Raw genomic sequence first — 12615 nt, 5'->3', positions numbered from 1 at the left:
GGTGGACAGTAAAGTCCAGCAAAGCCAGCAATTTGGATCACCCAAACCGCAATGAAGGCTCTGCTTATTCTAAGAACAATCATTTTGGCAAGAGACAGTGATGCTGACAACCGCTGAGAAGCAAGGAGATGCAGGTTACAGGCAATGTGGAAGCCTGGGCATAAGTAGATTCTGAGTAGACTGAAGGTCTGGGTGTCCACCTCAACCTACGTTTCTGTACCTTTGTTAAATGGATGAACTTCCCAGTGCTTCAATGTACTTTCCTTTGGGAAGCCTTTCCATTCCTCCTAGCAGGGACGGCTGGACCTGGCAGGGATCCTACATGCAGGATGTACTCAGTCATGTTTGTTGAATGCATGATGGGTTGTTAAGCACATAAGACATGTTATGAAATGTCTTGTGTATAAGCACACCGTGGGTACTTACTCAATATTGAAGAAATACAAATTAGTAAAAGGGAAGCATGCTTCCAAATCTGGTGTAATTCAATAGAGGATTTTTCTGGTCAATGTGTAGTAATAGGGTGCTGAGAAACAGCACTGGACTAGACTTGGGAGTCCTGAACTCTATTTCCAGTTCTGTCTGTTATTGTTCATGGGATCCTGTGTCTCAAGTTTCTTCATCTACAATATGGAGACAGTACCTGTCCTGCTTCTTCACAGACTTTCTTGGAGAAGGCAGACCTAGGTTTCAATCCTAGTGACTACCTGAACTTGGGGAAGTCACTTACCCCTATGCCTCAGTTTCCTTATATGTAAAGTGGGGATAATAAAAACTACAGCAGAAAGTTGTCCTGAGGACTAAATGAGACAATGTATATATGCCGGGCACAGGTTCTGGTGTAAGTTCTCAAACAATGATAATTGTTGATCTTATCACGTGAAAGGGCTTACTAAACTATAAAGTGGTATCTAACCATATGGCATTTTTATAAGGAGTTTTGCGTTGTATAAAATAGTAATCTGTTTGGCTTGCAGATTGCACACACAAACTGCAAAAAATAAAAAAGTTAAAAAAAAAGTTCTGAAAAGCATGGTCTCCTCCTTTTCTAATGTTTTTTTTTTTATCTTGCATTTAAGCCCTGTTTTATTTCTCCATCACGTTGAGAAAATTTAGTTTGTTCTTCAGGAACCCGTGTTATCATACGTCTAACAAATATTCATTGGATTGCTACTAAGTGTTAGGGGCTGTGCTTGGTGTTGGGGATAGAATAATCCCTTCCCTCAGGAACTTAGTTACAAAAAAGTCTAATGGGCAGAAAAATGATATTTATAAATATGGAAACATTTAACATAGCAGGGCTATTTGTGGGAGCCCAAATAATCCATTTATACTAATAATGAGCTGTCTTTAACTAACTCACTCTGCTAATTTGCATGGCCACTTAGCATGAGTCTGAATTTTTGACGAAATCTAAAGCCTCTAGTAATGGCAGAGACAAGAACATAAACAGATCGTCAGTAAAATAGCTGGCAACACAACCTTCCTCTCTTTGGATTCACAAGGCTTATCACCCAGGATGGTCTTAGGGGTGAAGCCAGTCTTACAGCTGGCCTTTGAAGATTCAAATGCCAAGTCCTCAGAGAAGGTACGTGAATGTGGATTTATGCCGTAACTAATCCAGACTACTGTATTAGATGTGTGTGTGTGTGTGAGAGAGAGAAGAACTATATATTTCCAGGAAATTTAGAGCTCTTATTCTTTTTACTGTGTATTAGTTTTACTTTCTTTTTTGGGCAAAAAAGCACTTACCTCTAGGGCTCTGATAATAGCAAACACTTATATCATGTATGCTATGGACCAGTTACTGTTTTTATTCTCACCACTATTCTATGAGATCCATGCTATTATTATTCCTATCTTACATATGAGGAATCTGAGGCACAGGGAGTTTAAGTAACTTGCCCAATATTACAAAGTAGGAGGAAAGCCCACATTTGAACCCAGCACTCTGGGTATGGAGTCCATGCTATAGGCCACCATGCTACACTGCCATTCAGTGACTGCAAGCTTAGAGTCTAAAGAGGCATTAGAGGAAGGCAACCAACACTCATTGTGGAAACAAAGAGGGAAAAAGAAAAAATAACAAAGACTGATATAAGGTTGTATATATCAAATTTTAATTCAGACTCAGGTCTGGTGGGGGGAAAAAATCAATTCTCTCTGAACAACCCTTTAATATTTGCTCTCTCTAATGCTTAAGGAATTCAAGTGAATTGATTAACTTTGAGTAGCAATCAACATAAATTATTTTGTTTTGGAGGTGGGAACTACAGATAGATAAATAATACCAGTCACACTATTTATACTTATATTAATATTTATATTTTTATCCTCCCAGTCCCTTCTCAATTGAAGATGAATTGGGGCCTAGTTTTATCTTCTTTGAACACATTTGACCAAATTTTACTGTTCTTAACTATGCTGGCTCAAAGGGCTTGGGGCTAATTCTTCAAATTGCTATCCCCTTGATAAGAAGCACAATTAACCACCAAGGAGGGTACGTCCAGTGATATTCTCAGTATTCACTTTGCTCAGTATTCACTTTGTACCTTACAAAAGAAAATTACTGATAATCCTCAGAAATAATTACAGAAATAACTGTAATTATTTCTGCTAAGTAAACAGACTTTTAAAACACATATTATGCTATAGTTGGTTCTAGTAAGTATCAATTGCAAATATCTAGTGAATGTGAGGACTTAGAAGGCCCATACCAAGTGCTTTTACTCCTAGACCAATAGAGAGAAATTTTTCCACAAGTACACAAAAAGGCATGTATGGTAACGGTCATTGAAGCAGTGTTCATAATTGCAAAAAAAGCAAACAATCTACGTTTCCATCAATAGGAGGATGAATAAATCACAATATATTCATTCAATGGAATACTATACAACAGTTATAATGAATGAATGAGAACCACAAGTATCAACATGGGCACATCTAAAAACAACACAGACAGAATAAAGAGCAGAGGCTACAACAATGAGATACCATTTATAGAACATTTTCAAACATGCAAAAATAAGATATTGTTTATATATATACACATATATGTGTAGTGTAAATATAAAAACATGCATGAAAATCATGAACACCAAATTCAAGAATAGTTACCTCTCAAGAAGGAGGGAAGGAGAGAAGGAAGACAGGAGAGATGGGGGAAAAGAGAGAAATGGGAACTGGGAGAAGTAACAAGAGGGCTTCAATTGCATTTGCAATATTAATTTCTTCAAAGAATATTAAGCAAATATTATAAAATGATAAGAATAGACTAAAAAAAAGCTACATAGGTAAGCTTTATTATTTTATTATGTTATATTACTGAAACAGTCAGATGCCAGCTCCGTGATATCAGGGACTTTGTCTGGCACATAATAGGTCCTATGTAAATTGTCAATTGAGCGAATGAATGAATGATTCACTCTATAATTCTGTATATTTGAAAAAATATTTTAAAATAAAGAATAACAACATGCTATAGAAATAAAAAATGCTCCGAAAAAACTGCTTTCTCACAGCACACGCACTTGTGTAACTTATAAAAGAAAATGGTAGAGGAAGAATTCCTTCTTTTGGAATTCCTTTTGGAAAACCCAATGCTTAAAGTAGCTTCCAAAACAAAAAAGTAAGTTTAAAGATTTGGGAGAAAGGGAACTGGGATGGTTCACACTTGGAACAACTCATCTGAAAGCTATGGACTGAAGCTCTCCGGGCTTATGTTAAGGAAAACAAAGGGCTGCTCAGCATCAACAGCTCAGGCAGCTTGAACTACATTTTTTTCTAGCCGGACCTGAGTGTATTTGCTGTCAGTGCCCGAAAAAATGAAAGAAATCCAAATAGATCATTAGTTATGCCCTCCAGCCGAAACGTCTTCCAGACCCGTGAGCAAACAAGGTCTTCTCCAACCCCACTACACAGCACAGTAAAGCACAGCATTGTGTATCCTTGTGGCAGGTACTCCAAAATTCTGAGGCAGTCCTCCAATACAGAAAAGGCAGGAAGAAATAAAAAACCAAAAAACCAAACCTGTTGCCGCCAAGTTGATGCCGACTCATAGTGACCCTATAAGACAGAGTAGGACTGCCCCACAGAGTTTCCAAGGAGCGCCTGTTGGATTCAAACTGCCGACGTTTTGGTTAGCAGCCGTAGCTCTTAACCACTACGCCACCAAGGTTTCCAGGAAGAAATAAACATGGAGAAAAGCCATTTTCTTGCCCTTTCCGTTTAACCCATTAGGAAATGGCAAACCACAACAGCATGCACTTGGATCAAGCATGCAGGAAGACCAAGACAAACAAGTTGAAAAGTACCTCGGAAGTCACCTTGCAAGACAGTAACTTAGAGGTGTACTGGCAGAGAGGGAAAAGACCAGGGTTAGTACATGGCAAAGACACACAGAACACCCCCAGCTGGGAACCAGCACCCTGCCAGGAGTGGATGGGGGCAGTAACATCAAGAGACCATTATATACCCATGCCAGGACTTGCTTCATCGGATATTAGTTTATTTAACAGCATAGGTACCCTACTATCCATTAATAAAAATATCAGAGAAGCCATACTTTATTAATTCAAAATTTGTTGTTTCTATTTTCTGTGCTTTGAATTAACAAGATCCCACCCCCACCCCTTGTATGCAACCAGCCACCCACCAGCGAGGGCCTTGATGGCCAGTGTGGATTTGCTAGAGTCCAAATCTACAGCCAAACAGCCTTTTCCCTTCCTGTAGGTTTCTCTGTGCCCCCAAAACAGTCCTGTAGACTGTTGCCCCACGAAAAGTAGACCTTAGCCACAGATGGGAGTTGGTTTAAATGCTGGGTTTATAGAGGTGGATTCTCTGAGGCTGGCTGACCTAACGGGCACTGCGGGAAGACTAGACAGCCTCATACATCACAACCTTGAGGGCCTGGATACGTTACCAAGGTTGGAATGATCCTTTGATGAGAAGTGCCTGAAGAAGACTAAAAGTCTTCTGCAAAAATAAGCCTGGGGCAGAAAATGGCCCAGGTATGGGAAATGACATAGGGGGACACGCTTTGGACAGCCCACTCCAGAACTGTGGTAATGACCTTGCATTTATATTGCTTAAGACGCTTGAGGCATTTATTGGGAACTCACAGAGCAGTTAGGTAGGATCACATGTCTGTGATCGCTGACTGCTTTTTAGATGTACAACTGAAAAATTATAGCTCCCCATGATGGCTCCCAGCTGATGGCTGAAGCTGACAGGTTTGTAGCTCTCCTCTCCTTTGTATCCTCTCTAGGGTATGTTAGAACCCCAGAAAGAGCTGGGGCAGCTCTAAGCATGGCAGACTGTGGCTGAGCTCCTCCTAAATTTCATGGGGGGAGGGAGAGAGACTGGAGGCAGGCGGGCTTCCTTTAGCCACTCAGTGAGAGCACTGCCACAACTCCCAATGGCTGCCCTGGCCTGGAGGGAAACGTGCCAAGAAGTCTTAGGAAAGCAGTAACTGCCTGCCCCCAGCTTTGACTTGGCCCAGGAGCACCACGGGAACTTCTCTTACGTTAACAGAGGCAGAAGTGGCTGAAAGACCTCTCAGAAACTAGGTCTTGGGGCAAAAGATAGAGAAAAAGAACATACAGGAGAAAAACCCACTAGGAGTGAGAAAGGGGGCTGAATGCCCAGGAGGCTGTGATTTGGACTTAGGCTAGCACCCCTTCAACTGAGAAACTGAGAGCAAGTCCACCAATGTGTTCAAGAACATCACGAATCCAATGACCCAATGTCTTCTGAGATTCAGGTCAGGTGGGGGAACACTGGCCAGAAAATACTGTTTGCCTAAATACCCTTCCTTCGCAAAGCAGGAAGAGGTCCTTTAGCCAACTATGGATCATCAGTCCATCATGAGTTGTATGACTGAGCAAGGCGGCATCAGACTCGGATAAGGGAACATTTCCACATAACACTTCCAAATAAGAAAACTTATGATAAGAGCAGGATTGCTGGATATGGGTGTGCAGCATGAGTACTGCACAAAAGTACCAGGTAAGGGGATGCTTGGGGGCTGAATCCCAGTCCCACGCTCCATTTACCTAACTGTGTGCTCTGGTGCAGGGTCCACCCACATGGGATGCCTTGTTCTAATTTGCTCAAAGGACCTGTAGAGGCTAGTGAATAGTTCTGGGTAAGAACAGGGGTGGGGAGAGCAACCCTCCTTACCCAGAAACTAGCTGGAGCATCCGTTAGTAAGTAGAGGCTGACCATCCCACACTCAGGTGGGCCAAAACTGTGGCTATTAAATGGCGCTCCTTGCATGAGTTCTGAGCTGTTGACAGGTATGGCCATTTGGGGACAACTTTTTGAGAAAAGGGGTTTTTCCTGTTCCTTGTCATTAACCTTTTTCACCAACTACATCCATGGATGACTTAATATTGCTGATACAGTGACTCCTAGGTAGTCGTTCTGAGAGAAAGCTCATGAATTTTCGATCCTTTGAGCCCTCAAATTACCTCCTTGCTTCCAGCAGGAGAGAGTGACAGCTCAGGAGCATGAGAAAGGCCATCAAAACGTACACAACGTTGCCCATGCCACTCCCTGGCAAGGAGTCCATGAGCCAAACATTCTCCCTGTTTGCTCTGCTTACGGTTTGTAGTAAGTGGGAAAAATACAAAACAGCAGGCTCTGAGCTGGTGGCCAGGACTCGAGAGACCACTAATAGTCTGACAGAGGGGTAGGTGAGGCACTTAACTAGTTTGATGGCAAGAAACAATTTTTCTCAGTTATGTTGGCAGAACTTAACAAAATATCAGGCATAGCTTCATTTGGCTTGTCTATCCTTCTCTTCCTTCTGTCCTTCACTCTCATCAATATCATTGTGTCTAATGTATCATTGTAGATACATTCCAATTATCATCCTCTTTCATTTCTAGGTCTGCCTTCTCCTTAGAAGCCCAACAAATAAGAACCCTTTTCATTCAATTCATAAAGTTGGTTCTTTGTATTAGCAAACCGTGGTTGGGGGCCTGATCATGTCTGAGATACTCTGGTTCTCAGGTGTGGTTTACAATCTCCAAAAGGCCATAAATGCTGCCAAATAGCTTATAGGAAGCAATATTGGGGGCAGGGGTGGGGGGTTTGAGATGGGGAGAGCCATGGGTGACACTGGGCCCCGTGCTGGCCATATTAGGCCTTAGAGGGTAGAGAAACTAAGAAGCCACCTTTCACCTTGAGAGTAATGTATGTAAATGGAACCAGAAGAACAGAAGTTTCTAAGGGCAGGGAAGATGGTTGATGACACACTCAACCAGCAAGCCATCCATCAACTCCCTATCACTATCCTTCTGGTATAAGACACAATTAAAGAAGAATGGAGGGGAGCCCCAGAGTAGTTGGAAAAAAAAGGAAAGCTTGTTCATTCCTATAGTTAAACTTCAACATATTCTTCAAGTGACTGACACAAACAACAAGAGAACAGACCCGTGAATCTGAACTGGTAGCTCTGAAATTAGGTCTGACTGATGATTATATATTCGCTTTAGGAGCAATCTGAGTATGTTTTCTGGGATTTGGATTATAGAATATTGGATAGATTTTGTTCTGTCCTAAAAATTTTCAACAACAAACTTGGTTCCCTTGTAATATTAGTATCAGTGCAAAACGCTGTTATCCCAAAAACACTTGAATCCAAAGAGCTGGGGATATTAACAGCTGAATTAGTTTTCTTCCTTATTGGAAATATTATTTACTTAAGAAAAATGGAGACAGGAGGCTGTCGCTTCACTAGCATAAATGAAGGGCAATCAGGAAACTAAAAAGCTGATTCCAGAGCTTCATTAATGCAAACCTGGTTGGCATTTGTTGGGTGGCTGCATGGAGGAGGCTCCAGCCCTCTGCCTGTATGAAATGAGTGACAGCTGTCTCTTGCCTTATGTGTAGTATTTTCCTCTAACATCTGCATTCCAAGAAAAAAGGCACACACAAGAGATATGTAGACAGTGCTTAGAAAACACTTGTGTGGATCACACGCTAAGTGGTTCCCTTTGTTCTTCCCCATCCACACCAAAATGAGAGGGGTCCACTTGGCTAGCTACCACCAAAACTGCTACCAGGGAGAAAAGAAACATGAAGTTTCTAGCACTAAGCTTCAAAATGGCTATAGGCTCCACAAAATACCTAGTGGTGAACTCCATACATTTAGGGTGACTACAAAGAAGGGCTGGCTACAGTGACGTAAAACCAAAAAGAAAAAAAAAGAACCCACTGCTGTTGAGTCAATTCCAACTCCTAGTGAACCTATAAGACAGAGTAGAACTCTCCTATAGTGTTTCCAAGGCTGCAATTTTTAAGGAAGCAGCTGAGCACTTAACCACTGCACCAGTGAGGCTCTTGTAAAGTTACGGAGAACAGAAAGAGTACAAGTGACTCAGGGAAGGAGTGACTGGCACCCCACATTGAAGCCCAGCAAGAGAAATGTCTGCAGCAGCCTCCCAGGGCCAGTCCCCATCTCACTGTTGCAACACAGGAGGGTCCATGTTGAGGCCTAACAGGATAGCTAAGTCAGTTCCACGCCATTCGGGTGTAAACACATGGGAAAGCCTTTCTTTATTGCCACATACTTAGAAAGCAACTTTCTGTATCTGGCCTCAGCTCCAGAAATCCTTTAACTTAGCCAACCAGGACATGAAATACAGCAAGTAAGAATGAAATTCCTACGGTGGGCCCTGCAGCATTCAAGCTTAAGGTGATCAGATCATTTATCATCCAAACTGGGACACTTCAGAGTGAAAGGAGATGCTATTAATAATTACAGGACGACAGGCATAAACTGAGACTCTGCCAGGTCAACTGGGTAGTATCTTTAACCAACTCAAGCTATTTGCGCCCTAAGTATAATCAGGAAGAGGGCACAACTGCCAAAGGGTATGCTCTGTACATGATCAACATTTTTGTGAAATGAGGCAAAAACCTAAACCCCAAACCCCTAAGAGACTAATGTCAGCAGACTCCCAGGAGATTGGCATGAAACACCGAAGCTGACCTCCAGGGTCCTGACTATGGTGGCTGTATGGAATAACAGCTCAGAAGACTTTTGCTGGAGAAAAAAACACAGAGCAGATGGTTTCCTTCACAAACATCTTGTGCATAGTTTTGAGGGCTGGGATTGAAGGGTGGCCATGTGGTTTTTAACTGTCATTTTAAATGGTTCTTTCCTACCAAACCTTACACACAGGCTTGGTTATGCCCCCACACACTTGGTTTCTTGAGTACTGTGTAACTTTATTAGGATTGCCGACAGAGTAGACATTCTATCCCATGTTGCCTTTGCACATTGTCTTTCTACACACCAGACAGTTCATACATTAGCCTTGCCAATAGGCTGAAACTACACTTAGCAGCCAAAGGATCTGCTCCATACATGATCAACACTTTTGGGAAATCAGGCAAAAACCTGATCCAGGCATGTTAAACCAGACATTTGAAAATTGGTTTTGGAACCATGATGCTGGCCAGACAACCTCTTACTGAACTGGTATACCATACTCCATGCTGACGTCCGTCCTTGGAGAAGTGAAAGAGGAAAGGAAAAACTTACACTACTATCATCCATTCTCTCGCGCCTTTTAGATTTATGTGTCTCATAGTCTTCCATGAGGGTCTGCATCAGATTCTTGGGCCGCTGGGGTCCGGCAGCCTCTTCGGGGCCTAAGTCAGGCTGCAAGCTGGGGCCTTCGGTTGTGGGGGATGGAGGAGGTTTGACTTTCTCTATTTTCCCTGAAACAACATGAAGAGAACACCCTTTCTAAGCTTGTCTGCTCATGACTGCTTTCAGAAAGAAAACTGGCAAAAGCAACCTCAGACATAGAGTGGTATCAGAATGATGGTTAAGTACAGATTATTTTAACACAAGGATCTAAGCGCTTAAGGATAATGTCATAAACCCGTCCAACAAAGACCTCAAGGAAACCAGTTCTAAAAAGCAAATTAGATCAACAAGGCCTGTCAGGTACTTTGCCAGTATATGTCAGACAGACAAAGCAGACACTGGAAACAGTTGTTTTGAGACATGTATTCTACCAAAGATCACAGAAATAGACTGTAAGAGGTGGTGGTAACTTTGAGCCTTAGAGATCCACTTCTTACAGGTGTGGGTCTGCAGAGGCAAGGCTGTGCTGAGGTCACCGGTAGCCAGCGACGGTATCCAGATCTCCTGGATTTATCACCAGGTTCTTTCCTCTGTATCAGACATAACCAATTGTCAGCTGACCTACCCAGTTTTTTGCATGGACAGCACAGTCTTGTAAAACCTTAAAATGAGAACTAGGCTTATTCTCCCAGATCACCCTAGTTTTACATTAATTTACCTTACCTGCCAGGGTCCTGAAAGCATTTGGTTTTGAGACCCCCAGACCCTAAGGAATGAGTGCCACCAAAGGCAGCTTTGGTGTTGTAGAAAAAGGTGTGCACTGGACTTGGAAACGGTGAGAAGTTAGCTCTTGAAATGCCCTCCAAGAATTCTCCCCATGAGGACAGTAGGCTAATAGTTAATTAAACAGTGGTATAGTGACTCTGGTGGGGGCAATAGTAGTTCAGTAGTAGAATTCTTGCCTTCTACAAGGAAGACCCAGGTATGATTTCCAACCAATGGACCTCATGTCCAGCCACCACCCGTCTGTCAGTGGAGGCTTGCGTGTAGCTATGATGCTGAACAGGTTTCAGCAGAGCTTCCAGACTAAGAAAGGCTAGAAAGAAAGACTTGGTGATCTACTTCCAAAAACAATCAATCAATGGAAACCCTATGGATCACAACTGCAACTGATCACAGGGAACGCACAGGACTGGGTAGTGTTTCATTCTGTTGTGCATGTGGTTGTCATGAGTTGAGGGCCAAGGGGCTCGATGGAAAGCTAACAAAAATATAGTGACTCTAGCACTGAGAAATTTTCACTACAACCATCTGCATTCCTCCCTCTTGGGAAATGCTTGGCTTGGCCCTGGCTTCTAGCCCATTAAAAAAATTAAAAAAAAAAAAAAAAGGGCTTCTAGCCCATTACGGGGTGGGTTTAATTGCAACAGAGTCCCAAATGCAACTCTAAGTATCTCTTTGGGTTGCAAAAATCATAATCATAACTTTTTCCAGATATGTTCTTTGTGATACAACTGGGAACTGGAAACAAGGAATGTGGAGAAAACACACAAGATGCATGGGGCCACTCAAGTCTGGAAGTTTGTAACCACCACGAGAGGTTAAAAAGCCATTTGACTACTGCCAAACTTCTAACTTGGCCACTGCCTGGTGTAGGTGGACTCACAAGTAGAGCATGGAATAGTGTTTCTGCGTGGGTTGCAATAAGCCCTTTACTGGGCAAAGGCTCCTTCTGATGGAAGCTGGAAAGGCCTAGGGGTCGGGAAACCCAGGTTTTAATTCCTGCTCTTCCATTAACTAGCTATGCAGTTGACTAAAGAAAATCATTTAAGGCTCCCATTTTAATTTTGCACAGACCACTTGAGTTCTCCAAGCTTCAACTTTTCTAGCTATAAAGTGATCATTTTGGAAGATGTCTTTGAGCTCTCTTGTAACTCAAATATTTTGCTGTTCTTATCAAATATATTTGACGAGATCAGCCTTTATTGGTTAAAAAAAAAAAAAAGCACATGTCTATCAAACTGGGGATCATGTGGGAAGTGATTTTTAACACATAGAAGAGGGCACTCCATCTCCACAACCACAATTATATTAATAATTTAATAAAACTCACTGCTTTGATCTAAATTACCCAGAAAAAATTTTTTTAAAAAGTCTTTTGATTTTAATAGTAAGATAATAAATACTTCAAAATCCCTAAGTTTACCAGAAATGGTTTTTATTTTTTATTATAGATTAGAGAATGCTATAATAACCCTTACATACCCATCGCCCAGATTAAACACTTACCAAGAGTTTACCACACCTGCTTCATCTATCCTGCCTACCTGCCAGCCCCCGATTATTTAAACACAATCCCAGACTTCAGATCATTTCACCCCTGCATACTTCGTATGTATCTCTAAAAACTCTCCTTGCCTTTTTAAATGAAGCCTTGAGAAACAAAGCATGGAAGTTCTGGAGGCTCCCAGCTCGGGTTTCAATACACTACTTTGCAGCCAAATAACTTGGGGCAAGTAGCTTACTGTTTTTGCATCTCAAGTTCCTCATCTGTAAACTGGGTATGATAATGGTGGTACCTACCTCATACAGTTGTTATAAAGGACTAAGTTAATATTTATAAACTTAATATTGAGAAGAGTAATAGCCAATGAATCTAGCTATTACTTATTTAGAACCTCAACGAATAATGTGAACACAAGCGAGAATCAACAATTTCATAGGTATTCTGCACAAAATTTTACAATTCTTCTGGTACTAGAAATAGACATTAAATTCCTAGTCATGTTAGCTAGTAACATTCTGGAACCCAAACCCAGGGTTCATTATGGCTAAGTTATTTGATGGGATGTATACTGAAAAGAGAAGTGGTCAACCACTAAATATGGAAGGTATTTCCTGCTTATTTATTATTCCACATGGAGCAAGTTTTACTGGTTAACGCCACTAGAGGTCGCATAAGTAACAGGAAAGAAAGGTTGACTAGGTAGGTCTGGAGCAGCTGCTTCCAA

The 12615-nt window shown here is 41.7% G+C and overlaps 1 protein-coding gene across 17 annotated transcripts in view; it reads right to left on the bottom strand.

Moving 5' to 3' along the window:
* The window catches only part of PALM2AKAP2 (PALM2 and AKAP2 fusion), a 578232-nt gene that overhangs the window by 4911 nt on the left and 560706 nt on the right, over positions 1-12615 (bottom strand). For 16 of the 17 annotated variants that reach the window (XM_049896006.1, XM_049896008.1, XM_049896011.1 and 13 more), the window contains one exon: positions 9554-9732. The exons of the other annotated variant lie outside the window; for it this stretch is intronic. In XM_049896006.1, the coding sequence (XP_049751963.1) occupies positions 9554-9732 (179 nt within the window). The remainder of the gene's footprint in view (positions 1-9553; positions 9733-12615) is intronic. 17 annotated transcript variants of the gene reach the window in all.

This window comes from Elephas maximus, chromosome 9 (assembly GCF_024166365.1).
Source record: "Elephas maximus indicus isolate mEleMax1 chromosome 9, mEleMax1 primary haplotype, whole genome shotgun sequence".
NCBI classification, from domain to species: Eukaryota; Metazoa; Chordata; class Mammalia; order Proboscidea; family Elephantidae; genus Elephas; species Elephas maximus.
Note: the sequence above shows the minus strand (reverse complement) of the source record. Positions and strands in the feature narration are given on the sequence as shown.